Source organism: Canis lupus, chromosome X (assembly GCF_003254725.2).
Source record: "Canis lupus dingo isolate Sandy chromosome X, ASM325472v2, whole genome shotgun sequence".
NCBI classification, from domain to species: domain Eukaryota; kingdom Metazoa; phylum Chordata; class Mammalia; order Carnivora; family Canidae; genus Canis; species Canis lupus.
The window spans coordinates 123,379,003-123,391,169 of NC_064281.1; the positions used below are offsets into that span (position 1 = coordinate 123,379,003).

The window sequence follows — 12,167 nt, forward strand, 5'->3', positions numbered from 1 at the left end:
ACGATCGCCGCTTTTCACCCGGCCCTTTGTGTGACGTCGCTGCTTCCACGTGCTTCCCGCCGCACGCGCTCTGCCCGGGGCGGGGGGGGGGGGGCGGGGGCAGGGCTGGCTCGCGCAGGCGCACTAGGGAGCCCGCGCGGCCTCACGCGCTGGGGGAGGGGCGCCACGAGGCGCGGGCACCACAGGGTCTCGGAGGCGACCCGAGGGCAGCGAAGCGGCTGGCGGGAGCCAATCACGTGCCAGGAGCCTCTCCGGGGTCTGTGTGCGCAGGCGCTCTGAGCACTCCCAGCGGCCTTGCGCGCGGGGGGCGGAGCTTCACGAGCCAGCCTCACTGCCTGAGGGGTCGTGTCGGAGGAGGCAGCTCGCTCACCATGCAGGCTCCCGGCGGCGCTGGTGGTGCGGAGGGTGGTGCTGGAGCGCCCGATGGCGATGGAAGCCCCCCGAGGGAACCCGAAGGTTGGAGCGGCACCTCCGACGAGGGCCCCCAGGCCGGGGGAGCGCCTCAGGTCGAAGGGGTGTCGCCTGACGGAGGGCAAGGTGAAGAGGCTTCGGCCTCGACCTCGGCCGCCTGTGGCGGAGCCTCAGGAAACCAGCTGGAGTTGTATCCTTTCCGAGGAGCCCCCCGGGATTGGAAGGGTGCTGGGGAGGGGCGGCAGGGGGGAGAAGCGGGTTCAGCGTGGGGGGGCCAGAGGGGGCACGGAAGGGGGGGCTGGAGGAAGCAGGCGGGCCGCCCCGGGGGACAGGAGGGTGGCGGGAGGAGGGCGTGAGGCCCGCTTCCCGGGGGCGGCGAGGCGGTCTGGGGGAAGGCGGGCCCCCGTGGGCAAGGGAGCCTGAACCGTAAAGTCAGCACAGACGGCGCCTTAACGAAATCTCCACAGCAGCCTTACGGTGCCTTTTCTGTGCTACGTGGATGCCGAAGTGGCCCGCCAGTGCCTGATTTCGGATGTTGAGCCCTTCCAAGGGGCGGTTCACACGGAGCTCACGGTGATCGGCAACGACCTGGTGATGTAAGTTCTAGAAGGCGCTGGTGGGAGAGCAAGCGGCAACCTGCGCGGGTCTCTGCCTGACGGAGCCTGTTGGAGGCGTGCGGGCGCTGAAGCCCGGGGCTGAGGAGACATGTGGCGGGGGGAGGGGCACTGGGGCTGTGGCAGCCTCAGGAGTCGCTCTTCAGGAGCCGCGCAGGAGTAACCTTGGGGGGGCGGGGGGGGTGAAGGGGAATTCTATCTGACGTGATTTCTTTTGCCCCTCACTCCCTTTTAGCAAGCTAACTGCTGAAGACTCGGCCCTGCTGCAGATTTCCACCGCGTGCTTGCTGAACCAGCTTTCCCTGGTGGTGCAGACCATGCAGCACTTCGTGCCTCCGTTTTTTCCGAAGCCTCGCCCTGGCAAAGGGGGCTGAATCCACAAGAGAGTCCCATTGCAGGCAGCACATCCTTCCCTAGAAACATGATTTTTTGCAGGATTGCCACTTAGTTTGGGGGGATGTCATTGTTTGCCTGCACTGGCCCTGGGGTACTCCTTACCCACTTGTTTTCATTGTTCAAATATTTGTTACTGCAGAGAATAAAACAGCTGATGTTATGCATGTGGCTTTCTTTCTTTTCTTATTTTTTAAAAGATTTTATTTATTTATTCATGAAGGGGGGCAGAGACACAGGCAGAGGGAGGAGCAGGCTGCATGCAGGGAACCGGAGGCGAGACTCGATTCCGGGTCTCCAGAATCACGCCCTGGGCCAAAGGCGGGCACTTAACTGCTGAGCCACCCAGGGATCCCCTGGGTCTGACTTTTCTGTCAGCATCACGATTTTCTCTCCTTTGTCCTCGGGTTGGAGGGGAGGTTCTGGGATTCAGATACTCAACTGGTACAAGGCAGTCGAATACAATTGAGAAAAATGAAAAAATGAAAATTGCGTGTGTTCTGTCATTCACCATTAATGTCAGCATTTTGGGATACTTTTGTAGTTTCAGGGTTGTAGGAATAATACAATAACCCTATGACAATCAGATACAGGAGTAAGGTTTTTCAAGTTCAGCACCAGTTTTTTTCCTGAGATGTATTTCATCTGATATTTGGCCTTTACCTCTATCCAAAACCCCAAAAGCGTCGCATGGATACATACACAATGCTTTATAATATATTGGTTCCACACTTAATATTTCTCTCATTTTTTTCATATTATAATCTTTCAGTGGGATTCTTGTATGTAAGTCTCTGCATAAACGGTTGTTTTCTTAAGATAGAGTCCAAGAGTTGGATCTACAATACAAAATTGTTCTCCAGAAAATGCGCCCACCCCCTCCCCAGAATGCTGGTTTCCCCACCTCCCTGTCACGGCCCTGCCACAAGAAAAAACTGCACAAGTAAACAATTTAGAGACACTAGAATAAAGATTGTGCTTTGCCGACCTGGTTTCAGATCACAGAAGAAAAGTGCTGGGGCAATGTGTAGGTAGAGGCAGGTGAGGGAGGGCCGGAGGGAGGCAGTGTAGCGGAGTCTTGGGAATCTACTTTTTCCACGAAGACCCAGTTGTTAGCATTGGTACTGCGGCATACCGGTTGCCGGGAAGTACACGGAGCCGCGTGGAGGTGGCAAAACACGGCGGGGCTCAGATGGGTGAAGGGTGGCCTCCTAATTCCCCCACTCGTTCTTGTCACCATCCCACTCGGCTGAGGCCATGGGCCGGGTGACCTGCATGTCAAGCTTCCTTTCGGCCCTCACTGTCCACACTGCCAGGTGCTCATACAGACGCTGACTTGGAAATCGCTTGCTTGCTGGTTCCGCAAAGTGCCCCACGGCAGACACTGCTGCTGCTGCCCCTGCCTTGACCACTCAGGGAAAACATCATAAAAACATCTGTGTGCAGGTACGATGCTGTGCTCTGGACCCACGTTATCCTACGTACTTCTCACCACAATGGGGTGATCTAGGTACTACCATTGTCACAGCTTTTGTAAGTGAAGGACTGAGGCTCAAGGTGGGGTGGATTTGATTCAAGCACCCACTCGCTTAGCCAAGGTAGCACCAAGCGATCGCGCCAACCGCAGCCCGGGGACGTCAGGATTGTGCTTTTCCCTCTGCTGGATCCGGGGAACATCCATGTGCCTAATGAAAAATGCAGAAATAGATCCAAGCAGGCAAAGCCGATGGGAGCTGAGAACACAAGGTTGATAAGAACCGCAACCCGGCTTTCCAGTGCCTTCCCCATACTCCCAGGTGCTTTTGGATCTTGAAACCTTCTTTTGACTCTCTTAGAAACAGAGGGTACAGTGCTGGTACCTGTTTCCTTCCCACCCTCGGCCCGGTCTCCTCAACTATCAAGAGGGCTCTTTTCAGGTACTTAAAAAAAATATATTTTATTTATTTATTCATGAGAGACACCGAGAGAGAGGCAGAGACACAGGCAGACGGAGAAAGCCCCACTCAGCCGGCGCCGGGGACACTCGGCAGGGGGCAGCGGAGCGGGCGGAGGGGGGAACCCCGAGAGGGCGGGGGGCCTCCTGGCACGGGAATGAGCCCCCCGTGCCCCCCCGAGGGAGGCGGTCAGGAAGCCGGGGCGCGGGGCGGCGCGGGGGCCACTGACGGTCGAGCGCCAGGAGGCCCGGAGCAGGGGCTGCGCCCGGCACAGGAGAGGTCGGGGTGCGGGCCGGAGGGCCGTGGGGGGAGCACACGCGGGGCGCGGGGCGGGAAGGGCTGGGGCCGGGGCGGCGGCGCCCCGCTCGGGGAAGGCCGGGGCCCTCGCCAGCCCGGCTCGCGGCCCCCCCGCAGGTCCTGGCGGCGCTGGACCGGGACGCCGCCTGTCGGAAGCAGAAGCTGCGCCAGAAGCTCGAGCAGATCATCGGGCTGGCGTCGGGCAACGGCTGACGGGGCGGCCCCGGCGACGGAGGGGGCGGCCGGCCCGGCCCGCGGTCCTGGGCGGCCCTGGAGCGGGGCGGCGCCGGCCAACAGCCCCCGGGGACGCGCGGGCCCCTTCCTGAGTGCCTTCCTTCGGGCCCTGCGTGGGGCAGGGGGACGGGACCCAGCCCTGAGCCCCGCGGCAGCAATACCCCCCCCCCCCCGCCCCGCGTCTGCCCGCCCCCCCGCTATTTATACCCCAGCCACCTATTTTTTAAAAATATTTTAAAAATATTTTAAATAATTTAAAATATTAAAAATTATTTTAAATTAAAATTTAAATTTAAATTTAAATTTAAATTTAAAAATTTTTTAAAAATATTTTATTTATTTATTCATGAGAGGCAGAGAAAGAGGCAGAGACATAGGCAGAGGGAGAAGCAGGCCCCATGCAGGGAACCGATGTGGGACTCGATTCCACAACCCCCAGGGTCACACCCCGGGCCTAAGGCGGCGCTGAACCGCTGGGCCCCCCACGCTGCCCCGCAGCCCCCTAGTTATGTAGTATATCTCCCCCCCCATCTGCCGGTGGCACCCCAGTCTCCCGGCTCCTCTGGAGTGCTCCCTGCCCCCCCACGTATGGGCCCAACGGCTGGGGGCCTGCGCCGGGGGAGCAGCCCCTCGGGTGGGGGTGCCGGCCAGGGGGAGAGCGCGCCCAGGGCCCCCCGCAGCCGGGTCACAGCGTCCCCTCCGCGCCCTATGGGGGGGGCACCGCGTTCTGAGCACCTGCAGCCGCGGGGTCAGGCTGGCGGCGGGGCCTGAGCCCGGTCTGGGGGCTCGGCACGCCCTACCCTCCCCAGCCCCCTGCCCGCACCCTCAGCCGCCCCGTCAAGGGGGGGCCCAGGCCGAGAGGGAGAACCCGTCCTCCTCTCTGGCATGAGCTTTGTGTTGTTACTGTTCCGGATTGTTCTCCAAAATTAAATGTCTGGAACCAGGAGTCGGAGTGTGGCCTCAGGCTGGGGGCAGGTGGGGTGGGACGACGTGTCCTGGGGGAAAGTGGGGGGCGTGCTGGGGCAGGTGCAGGGTAGGGGGAAGAGGTGTCCTGCGGGGGGCATCGGCCCCTATACGAACAGGAGGCAGGGTCACTGGGTGCAGGCTCTGGGATCCAGGGAGGGCAGCCGTGGCCACTCTGAGGTCAGCAAAGTCTGGGGGCTCCCCCTGCCAGGCCCCGCCCTCGGTACCCACCCCCACCTCCACGGCCCCCCTGGACCTAGCACCCTTGGCTAGGGTGTGGGGTCATGTCGCCGCTGCTGCCCCACCTGCCCTCATCCACCCTCTTCTCCGCACAGCGGGCCTGGGGACCTGACAGGACGTCAAGGGGACCTCGTCGGGCTCCGTGCCCGGCCCCCCGCTGTCCTCAGGGCACCCACACTCCTCCCCGGGGGCGGCTGGGCAGCATCTCTGTTGGGCCGCACCTGCCTGCTTCCCACCCCCAGGCCTGCTAACGTCATGGGGGGCCGTGAGCCAGGCGGACCGGGGCAGAGAGTTCCCGCAGGAAAGAGCCCTGAGGGGGCCTGGGCCTGGCCTGTGGCAGACGGGGGAGGAGGCCAGTGTGGCCGGGTCACAGGGACCAGCTGAGAGGACGGGGAAGAGCCCAGTATGGCCGGGTCACAGGGACCAGGTGGGAGGACGGGGAGGAGGCCGGAGTGGGCGGGTCACAGGGACCAGGTGGGAGGACGAGGAAGAGGCCAGAGGGGACGGGTCACAGGGACCAGGTGGGAGGTCGGGGAGGAGGCCAGAGGGGACGGGTCACAGGGACCAGGTGGGAAGATGGGAGGAGGCCAGTGTGGCTGGGTCACAGGGACCAGGTGTGAGGATGAGGAAGAGGCCACAGGGGACGAGTCACAGGGACCAGGTGGGAGGACGAGGAGGAGGCCAGCGTGGCCGGGTCACAGGGACCAAGTGGGAGGACGGGGAGGAGGCCAGAGTGGGCGGGTCACAGGGACCAGGTGGGAGGACCGGGAGGACGCCAGAGAAGATGTTAGTCTCTGGAGTACAATATAGGGATTCAGACTTCCACACCCTGTGTTTGGCACAGGCGCACCCCTTACTGTTTTCTGAGAGATGAGCTAGAACAGCTATTAATTAAAAGGATCTATTAAGTCCATCAAGCACATTAACATATCAAAGGAGAAAATGTGATTATCTCATCAGATGCAGGACAAGTATCTGATAGAGCTCAACATCATCTCACGTGTACGAACTTAGGTGACCTTGCCTCCGAGAGGAAAGGATGGCATCCATGTGGGGTAAAAACAAAAAAAGGAATGGAGTGTATCCCTAATTCGCCACCATGGGTTACGGCCAGCTCAGGCTAGATCACTACTTCCATGTGAAGGGCAAAACTTTATTTATTTTTTTTAATAAATTTATTTTTTATTGGTGTTCAATTTACCAACATACAGAATAGCACCCAGTGCTCATCCCGTCAAGTAGGGCAAAACTTTATAATTCTAAGAGAAAATAATGGGGCCACAAGTTCGACTGCAGCATGGGAAGGATTCCTTAAAACACAAAAACAAGCCACTCAGGAAAAGATCGCTACCTTACCTTAAAAGTGGGAACTGCTCTTCATTTTAAAAATACCAGAAAAAGGAAGAGCAACTGTAGGCTGCGATGGGCCATGTGTCCCGCACATCGCCAACAATTGCTCTCCAGGACGCATGAGGAGGAAGGGGGGGGACTAGAAAAATGCGGGTGCTTCAACATGAAAATCATCAAAACAGAAATACGCCCGAACAGACCATTCACAGGAGAGAAAAAAAAGAGATGGCCCTTAAATGTACAAAAAGATGACCCATTGGGGCAGCCTGGGGGGCCCAGCGGTTTAGCGCCCGCCTTCGGCCCAGGGAGTCCCAGGATCGAGTCCCACGTCGGGCTCCCTGCGTGGGGCCTGCCTCTCCCTCTGCTTGGGTCTCTGCCTCTCTCTCTCTGTTTCATGAATGGATGAATAAAATATTAAAAAAAAAAAAGGATGGCCAATTAGTTACCAAGGGCGTGAAGATCAAACCACAGCAGGACACCACTGTCCCCACGCGACGGAGTGTTCTAGAAGCAAGCGCCGGCCAGGACGGAGGGCAGGACGGGGCGGAATTGCCCCTGCTGAGTGTGGAAGTGCAGCACCCACAGCCCGGGTGCAAGGCGTTCGGTGAGTGCAGGACGGACCGGCCCGGAGGCAGCACTTCCGACCCAGGCCCACGCCCCGGAGCCGCTTCGAGGCGCACGGACGCTCCCGGCAGCATTGCCTGGAAGAGCCCCGGCCCGCAGCGGGCAGCCAGGCCAGAGCGTCCGCAGGGCTGAGCGGGACGTGTGCGACTGGGCCGGCGACGTCCCCCCAGTCCGGGCAACACGCTGCTAGTGGTCAGAGGCCAAAACCGCCAGAGCCGCAGCGTGTGATTCACGGACACTTGCACGCCGTCCGAGGTGTAGCTTTAACGAGAGCGTGGGAGATGCGGCCGTCCACGTGGCGCGTAGTGTCTTGTGAGGAGAGACGGAGGTCGTGGCGGGGACGGGGGCCTCTGCGGCCGAGTGCTGGGCCCACGGGCGTGTGTCGCCCACGTTGCACCGTCCGCCTTGTATAAAGGGCCTTTGCGTGCACCTGGGACGCCTTTACTCGAGCTTAACTGTGACTGATCTTCTGGGGATCTGGTCTCTAAGGCCCTGGGCCCGTCAGATCCTTAAATTCTTGTCGCAGGAGATTTCGGCCCAGTGTTTCCGGGGTGGACGAAGGGCTCACTTTGCGCGGGGGCGCACTGGCGATGTGTTTCAAGGGCCAGCTGTCGCGCAGACACGGAGGTCTCCTGAGAGCAGCCTGCTGCGACCCGATGGCAGGGGCTGCGGTGCACCCCGAGTCGCCCCCCTGCCCCCGGCCTTACAGCCGTAACGTGGGCCCTGTGATGTTGCCTTCCAGAATCACAGGACAGCCAACCCCCTGGGCAGTGGCGCTCTGACGTGGACAAAGAAATTCAGCCTGGACTACTTAGCTCTGGACTTCAATTCAGCCTCCCCGGCCCCTGTACAGCAGGTAGGCGTCCGTCGTGCCCGAGCCGTCCCAGGAGGGCCCCCCGCGTTTCCCTTTCCTTTTGCCAAATGAGCTCCCACTTCTCCTTCACCTGTAATTTCGTTCCCCAAACCTGGGCTGATGTTCCAGAACACCTGGTCTGCAGGGGGAGACCCGCGGGGACAAAAGAGGGCCTGGGCGGCCTTCGGGGGGCCCTGCAGTTGGGACCCCGCCCCCAGGCCCTCGGGGCTGGCGGCAGCGCGGGCCTCGGCTGTTGTGCTCGGGCCACGGCCCGCTGTGTCCCCGTCGCCCACCATCCCTCGTGCCAGGAGCACGAGCTGCCGGCCTCCCTCTCCGACGGCCTGCGTCCCTTCCACTGCCGTCGTATGGGTCACAGGAGCCCGATGGCCCGAGCCGGGCTGGAGGATCCCAGGTCCAGAGCTGTCCAAACACACACCCGAGGTGTCCGCCTCTGCGGGGAGTGACCGGGGGGCCGGGGGGGGCTCCAAAGGGTTAACAACGCTGGAACCTACCACAGAAGGGCCGACGTTTTCCTGATTCGTGATTCAATGTGACGAAACCCTTTCTGTGCTCCCCCCTCAGAAACTTCTCCTCGCGGAAGAGCAAAGAGTCGACTACGTCCAAGTGGATGAGCAGAAGACCCAAGCCCTGCAGAGCACGAAGCAGGAGTGGACGGACGAGAGGCAGTCCAAAGTGTGAGGCGTGTGCTCGGGCCGGGACCGGGGCGTGGAGGCTCGGGCCCTGCCCTCGCGGCTCTTTTGCCAGAATCGCACCGAGGGTCGATCCGGGCCAAGATCCGGGGAGAATCTGCAGGTTCCGTGGGCTTGGCAAGAACCGCTGGGAGAGAGGGTCATTTGTGCACGCTGAGTGGCCCTCCCCAGCCACACGGGCCCGGAGCCCCCAGGCCGTGCCCCCACGGCCGTGGACCGCGCCCCGGACCGGGCCGTTCACTTAGGCACGCTCCGAACGGTAAAAACGAGACTGGGGGGAGTAGGGTTCCCAGAGTTTGGTGGAGAAGCTGCCCAGCGGAGCGTCGGGGCGCAGAGGACAGCCGGTCTTGCCATCAGGACCATTTGGGTGTCACGCTTGCGGATTCTGACCTGTGTCCCGACCTCCTGGTCCACGGACGGTCCTGGCGCCGCGGCTCCTGGAGACGTCTCGTCCCGGCCCCCGAAATCGCGGCTGAGGAGACGCAAGCCGGAGACCCCAACAGGCAGATCAGTCATTTGTCTCCCCAGAGAAAGAGAATTCAAGCGACGGGGGCAGGGAGTGCTGGGCTCCGCGATGAGCATAGCAGGTGACCCCGGCCAGGTGGGCCTGCCCCTTCCCGGCACGCGTGCGCCTGCCTCGGCCACCTCTTGCCTGAACGAGCCCGGAAGCGAGGCGTGCCAGGGATGGTGGCTCCCGCTGGGAAGAAAGGAAGAGTGAGCATGAGAGGAGGGAACCGCCCAGGGGCCCGCACGGAGCCCAGCCCCGGGGTGAGGCCTGGGACAGAGCTGGCCACGCTGCCCGCCGCACGACGATTTGCACGAGCTCTATCGCTTCGGCCGGCCTTGGGGCCACGAACAACGCGCGCAGACACGGAGGACTCCTCGCCTCTCCCTGTCATAGGGTTTCGAGGTGGTGCTTTTTGACTGGACACGGCTGCATGTCCCGCCAGGCCCTCTGTGGTGTTCGAATGGGAAAGTAACGCCGTCCGTAGGTACCGTCACGACTAGCTTTTAACGATCACCGTGACTTCCGGCCTGGGATCCCGTGGTGCCCTGGCAGCAGGCTCCCCGTGAGCTGGCTGATGCTCACAGAGGTTTGTTGTCCCCTCGGGAAGGGGGATCGTCCCTGGCTGTCCTATGCTGGACCCAGTTTCCTGGCGGAGTTTTCCCTTCCGCTTTAGTGCTGCCTAAACCCCGAGAGCACACGGTCCCACTTTGTCGTGAGGCCATCGCGTCACCCCTTCCTTGATGGGGCACCGGGGTCGAGTGGACCCAGATGAGAGTCTCAGTTGGGCACGGGGTTTTATTCAATGGGTCTTCTCGAGTCTTCTGAGCACCTGCATCCAGAAGGCAAATCCGAACAACTGGGACGGAAGCAGATGCTGGCCTGCCATTCTGACCAGCTGTGTGTCGCGTAGGAGGATGGCTTAAGCAGGCAGGCAGGTCTGTGACAGCCAGGGCCAGTCGGGGCAGCTGTGGGCTTTGCTGTGGGGCTTGAGGGTTTCTAACTGCCCCAAGGGTAAGTCAAGGACAGTCTTGGCTTTTCAGATCGTTAGAGAAGTACTTTTCATGTGCAAAGCAGCAGGATCTGGTGACGGCATTTTCTTCCTGGAGGAAAGTGGGGTGGGGGACATTGTCGAATGCTTTAAATGATGTAAGGGTCCCCCATGAGCCTGGACAGAGAAATGAGAGGGGCCCCTGCACCCTGCAGCCAGCTCCACGTCACAACGCACAGGCCAGAGCCTGGAAGGAGCCGCCTTCTTCCCTGCGTGACTTACAAAGAGTCACAGAGCCTCAGGCAGCAATCCGGGGCTGGTGGACCTCGTAGACAGTAACCTCCGGGGGGAGGGGGTGCACCTGTGTTCACATTCTTGATTACCTGACAGGCTGGTGCCGGAAAATTCTATGCCCAAGTGCCAAGAACCACACTCGACTGGAGCTAGATCAGGAAAGAAAGAGCTAAAATGACACCGGTAGTGAGGTGGCATCCAGTTGACCACCCCCCAAGCCTCTTTGCAAAACTGTCCCCGGAAGCGTCGGCTGCACGAAGCAATACACACTGGAGCCGTGTGACTTGTCTGGGAGCAATTAATTAGGGGTGAGAAAAACAGAGGACTTCAGCCTCCTTTCCAGGGTGTGTGTGACAGGCCCTGCGACAGGCCCTGCTTCGGTAAGACTGCCGATGGAAGGTTCCCAGGAGCATAACGCCTCGCGGCCGGGAAGGGCAGCCAGTTGGGGGCTGACGGCAGCGAGCGCCCTGGGAAAGGGGCCGCCTCCCGTTTCCCTGCGGAGCTGGCTTGTGGGTAACGGGGCCAGGAATGTGGCCAGGGCCTGAGGCTTGGGGCTCTGCACTGAAAATGGGAACGATCACAGATACCAGTGGAGGCAAGTGCTCACGGCAGCTGTGTGCCCTGCGCGGGGCACGGCCTCCGGGAGGTGGCGGGGCGAGCCCACGTGGGTCTCTGGAGCCCCTTTTTGCTTTTTCTCCCGTGTCACCCTGTTGGGGAGTTCCTGCAGATCGGGGACTGTGCTGCGCCGAAGGGGGACCCAAGGGTCTCAAGCCTGCAAGTCCCCCAGGCCGCAGGCCCAGGAGCTTGGGGCCTGGCGCTTTCCTCGGGGAGGGGGGAGCTCGAAGGCACAGGGTCCTCCCTCCAGGGAGCCGCTGGACGGTGGCCTTTGTCCGCTCGGGGCCCCCTCCGTCCCGGGTAGGACCGGCCTTGTACGCAGAATCGCGCTGATCTGCAAAACCCAGTATGTTTTGTACTGTTTCCTTTCTGGCATTAATAAAGGTTTTATACGGAGGAATGACACTCGAGTTCTCTCTTCTTCGTGTGAAGCGGTGCATTCGGTCGAAATGCAGAGCCCGCCCTGAAAGCCCGGTATGGGGCGGCCCGCGGGCTCAGCGGTTTAGTGCCGCCTTCGGCCCAGGGCTTGACCCCGGGGTCCCGGGATCGAGTCCCCGCATCGGGGTCCCCGCAGGGAGCCTGCTTCTCGCTCTGCCTGTGTCTCTGCCTCTCTGTCTCTCTGAGCCTCATGAATAAATAAATAAAATCTTAAAGATAAAAAGACAGAAAGCCCGGCGTGTGGAAGCGGACCCCACTGCCATTTGCAAGGTCGGCAGCGGAGCAGCTCTCGGGGCGCCTGCTCCACCCCGGCCTGAGCCCGTCTCCACGCCTCTTTGCTTCACCGCGAATGGAGCTCAGTGCCCCTCCCTGGCAGCACATACAACACGACCTTCGTCACTAGACCTCGGAAAGTGACAGCCCCCAGCCAGCCTGTCCCCGCAGCAGAGTGTCCTGCGCCGCCCTCGCTCCGGGGGCCCGGGCTGCAGGCGCTCGCAGCCGGGAAGCCAGGCAGGGACGAGCAGAGATGTGGGGGCTCAGGTCTGGGGACACAGGCCAAAGGCCCAGAGATGAGAAGAGGCCACGCGAAATTACTTGGCCCCGGAGGTGTGGGGCCGAGCTCAGGAACGCTCTTCCCCGGCGCAGCCCAGCCCAGCTCCTGACCCAGAGAGGAGCGGGCCGGCCCGGGGGGGCCCGTGCAA

The 12,167-nt window shown here is 61.2% G+C and overlaps 1 protein-coding gene and 1 long non-coding RNA gene across 2 annotated transcripts; both read left to right on the forward strand.

The window, feature by feature from the left end:
* Window positions 1-298: 298 nt before the first annotated feature.
* On the forward strand, window positions 299-1,581 carry LOC112668347 (EKC/KEOPS complex subunit LAGE3-like). The gene is made up of 3 exons (XM_025460543.3): window positions 299-601; window positions 879-1,007; window positions 1,261-1,581. Exons 1-3 carry the CDS (start codon window positions 372-374, stop codon window positions 1,397-1,399), a joined length of 498 nt encoding a protein of 165 aa, XP_025316328.1. The 5' UTR covers window positions 299-371; the 3' UTR covers window positions 1,400-1,581.
* A 5,684-nt stretch (window positions 1,582-7,265) lies between these two features.
* LOC112668350 (uncharacterized) lies at window positions 7,266-11,433 on the forward strand. Its single transcript, XR_003141666.3, has 2 exons — window positions 7,266-7,916; window positions 8,496-11,433. It is a non-coding gene; the product is annotated as an uncharacterized LOC112668350 (long non-coding RNA).
* Window positions 11,434-12,167: the final 734 nt, after the last annotated feature.

Bases quoted from the DNA above. Each gene is read 5' to 3' on its own strand.
- LOC112668347 (XM_025460543.3), top strand. From the start codon at position 372: ATGCAGGCTCCCGGCGGCGCTGGTGGTGCGGAGGGTGGTGCTGGAGCG. The intron at 602-878 runs GTATCCTTTCCG...AAATCTCCACAG, and splicing joins TCAGGAAACCAGCTGGAGTT to CAGCCTTACGGTGCCTTTTC. The intron at 1,008-1,260 runs GTAAGTTCTAGA...ACTCCCTTTTAG, and splicing joins ATCGGCAACGACCTGGTGAT to CAAGCTAACTGCTGAAGACT.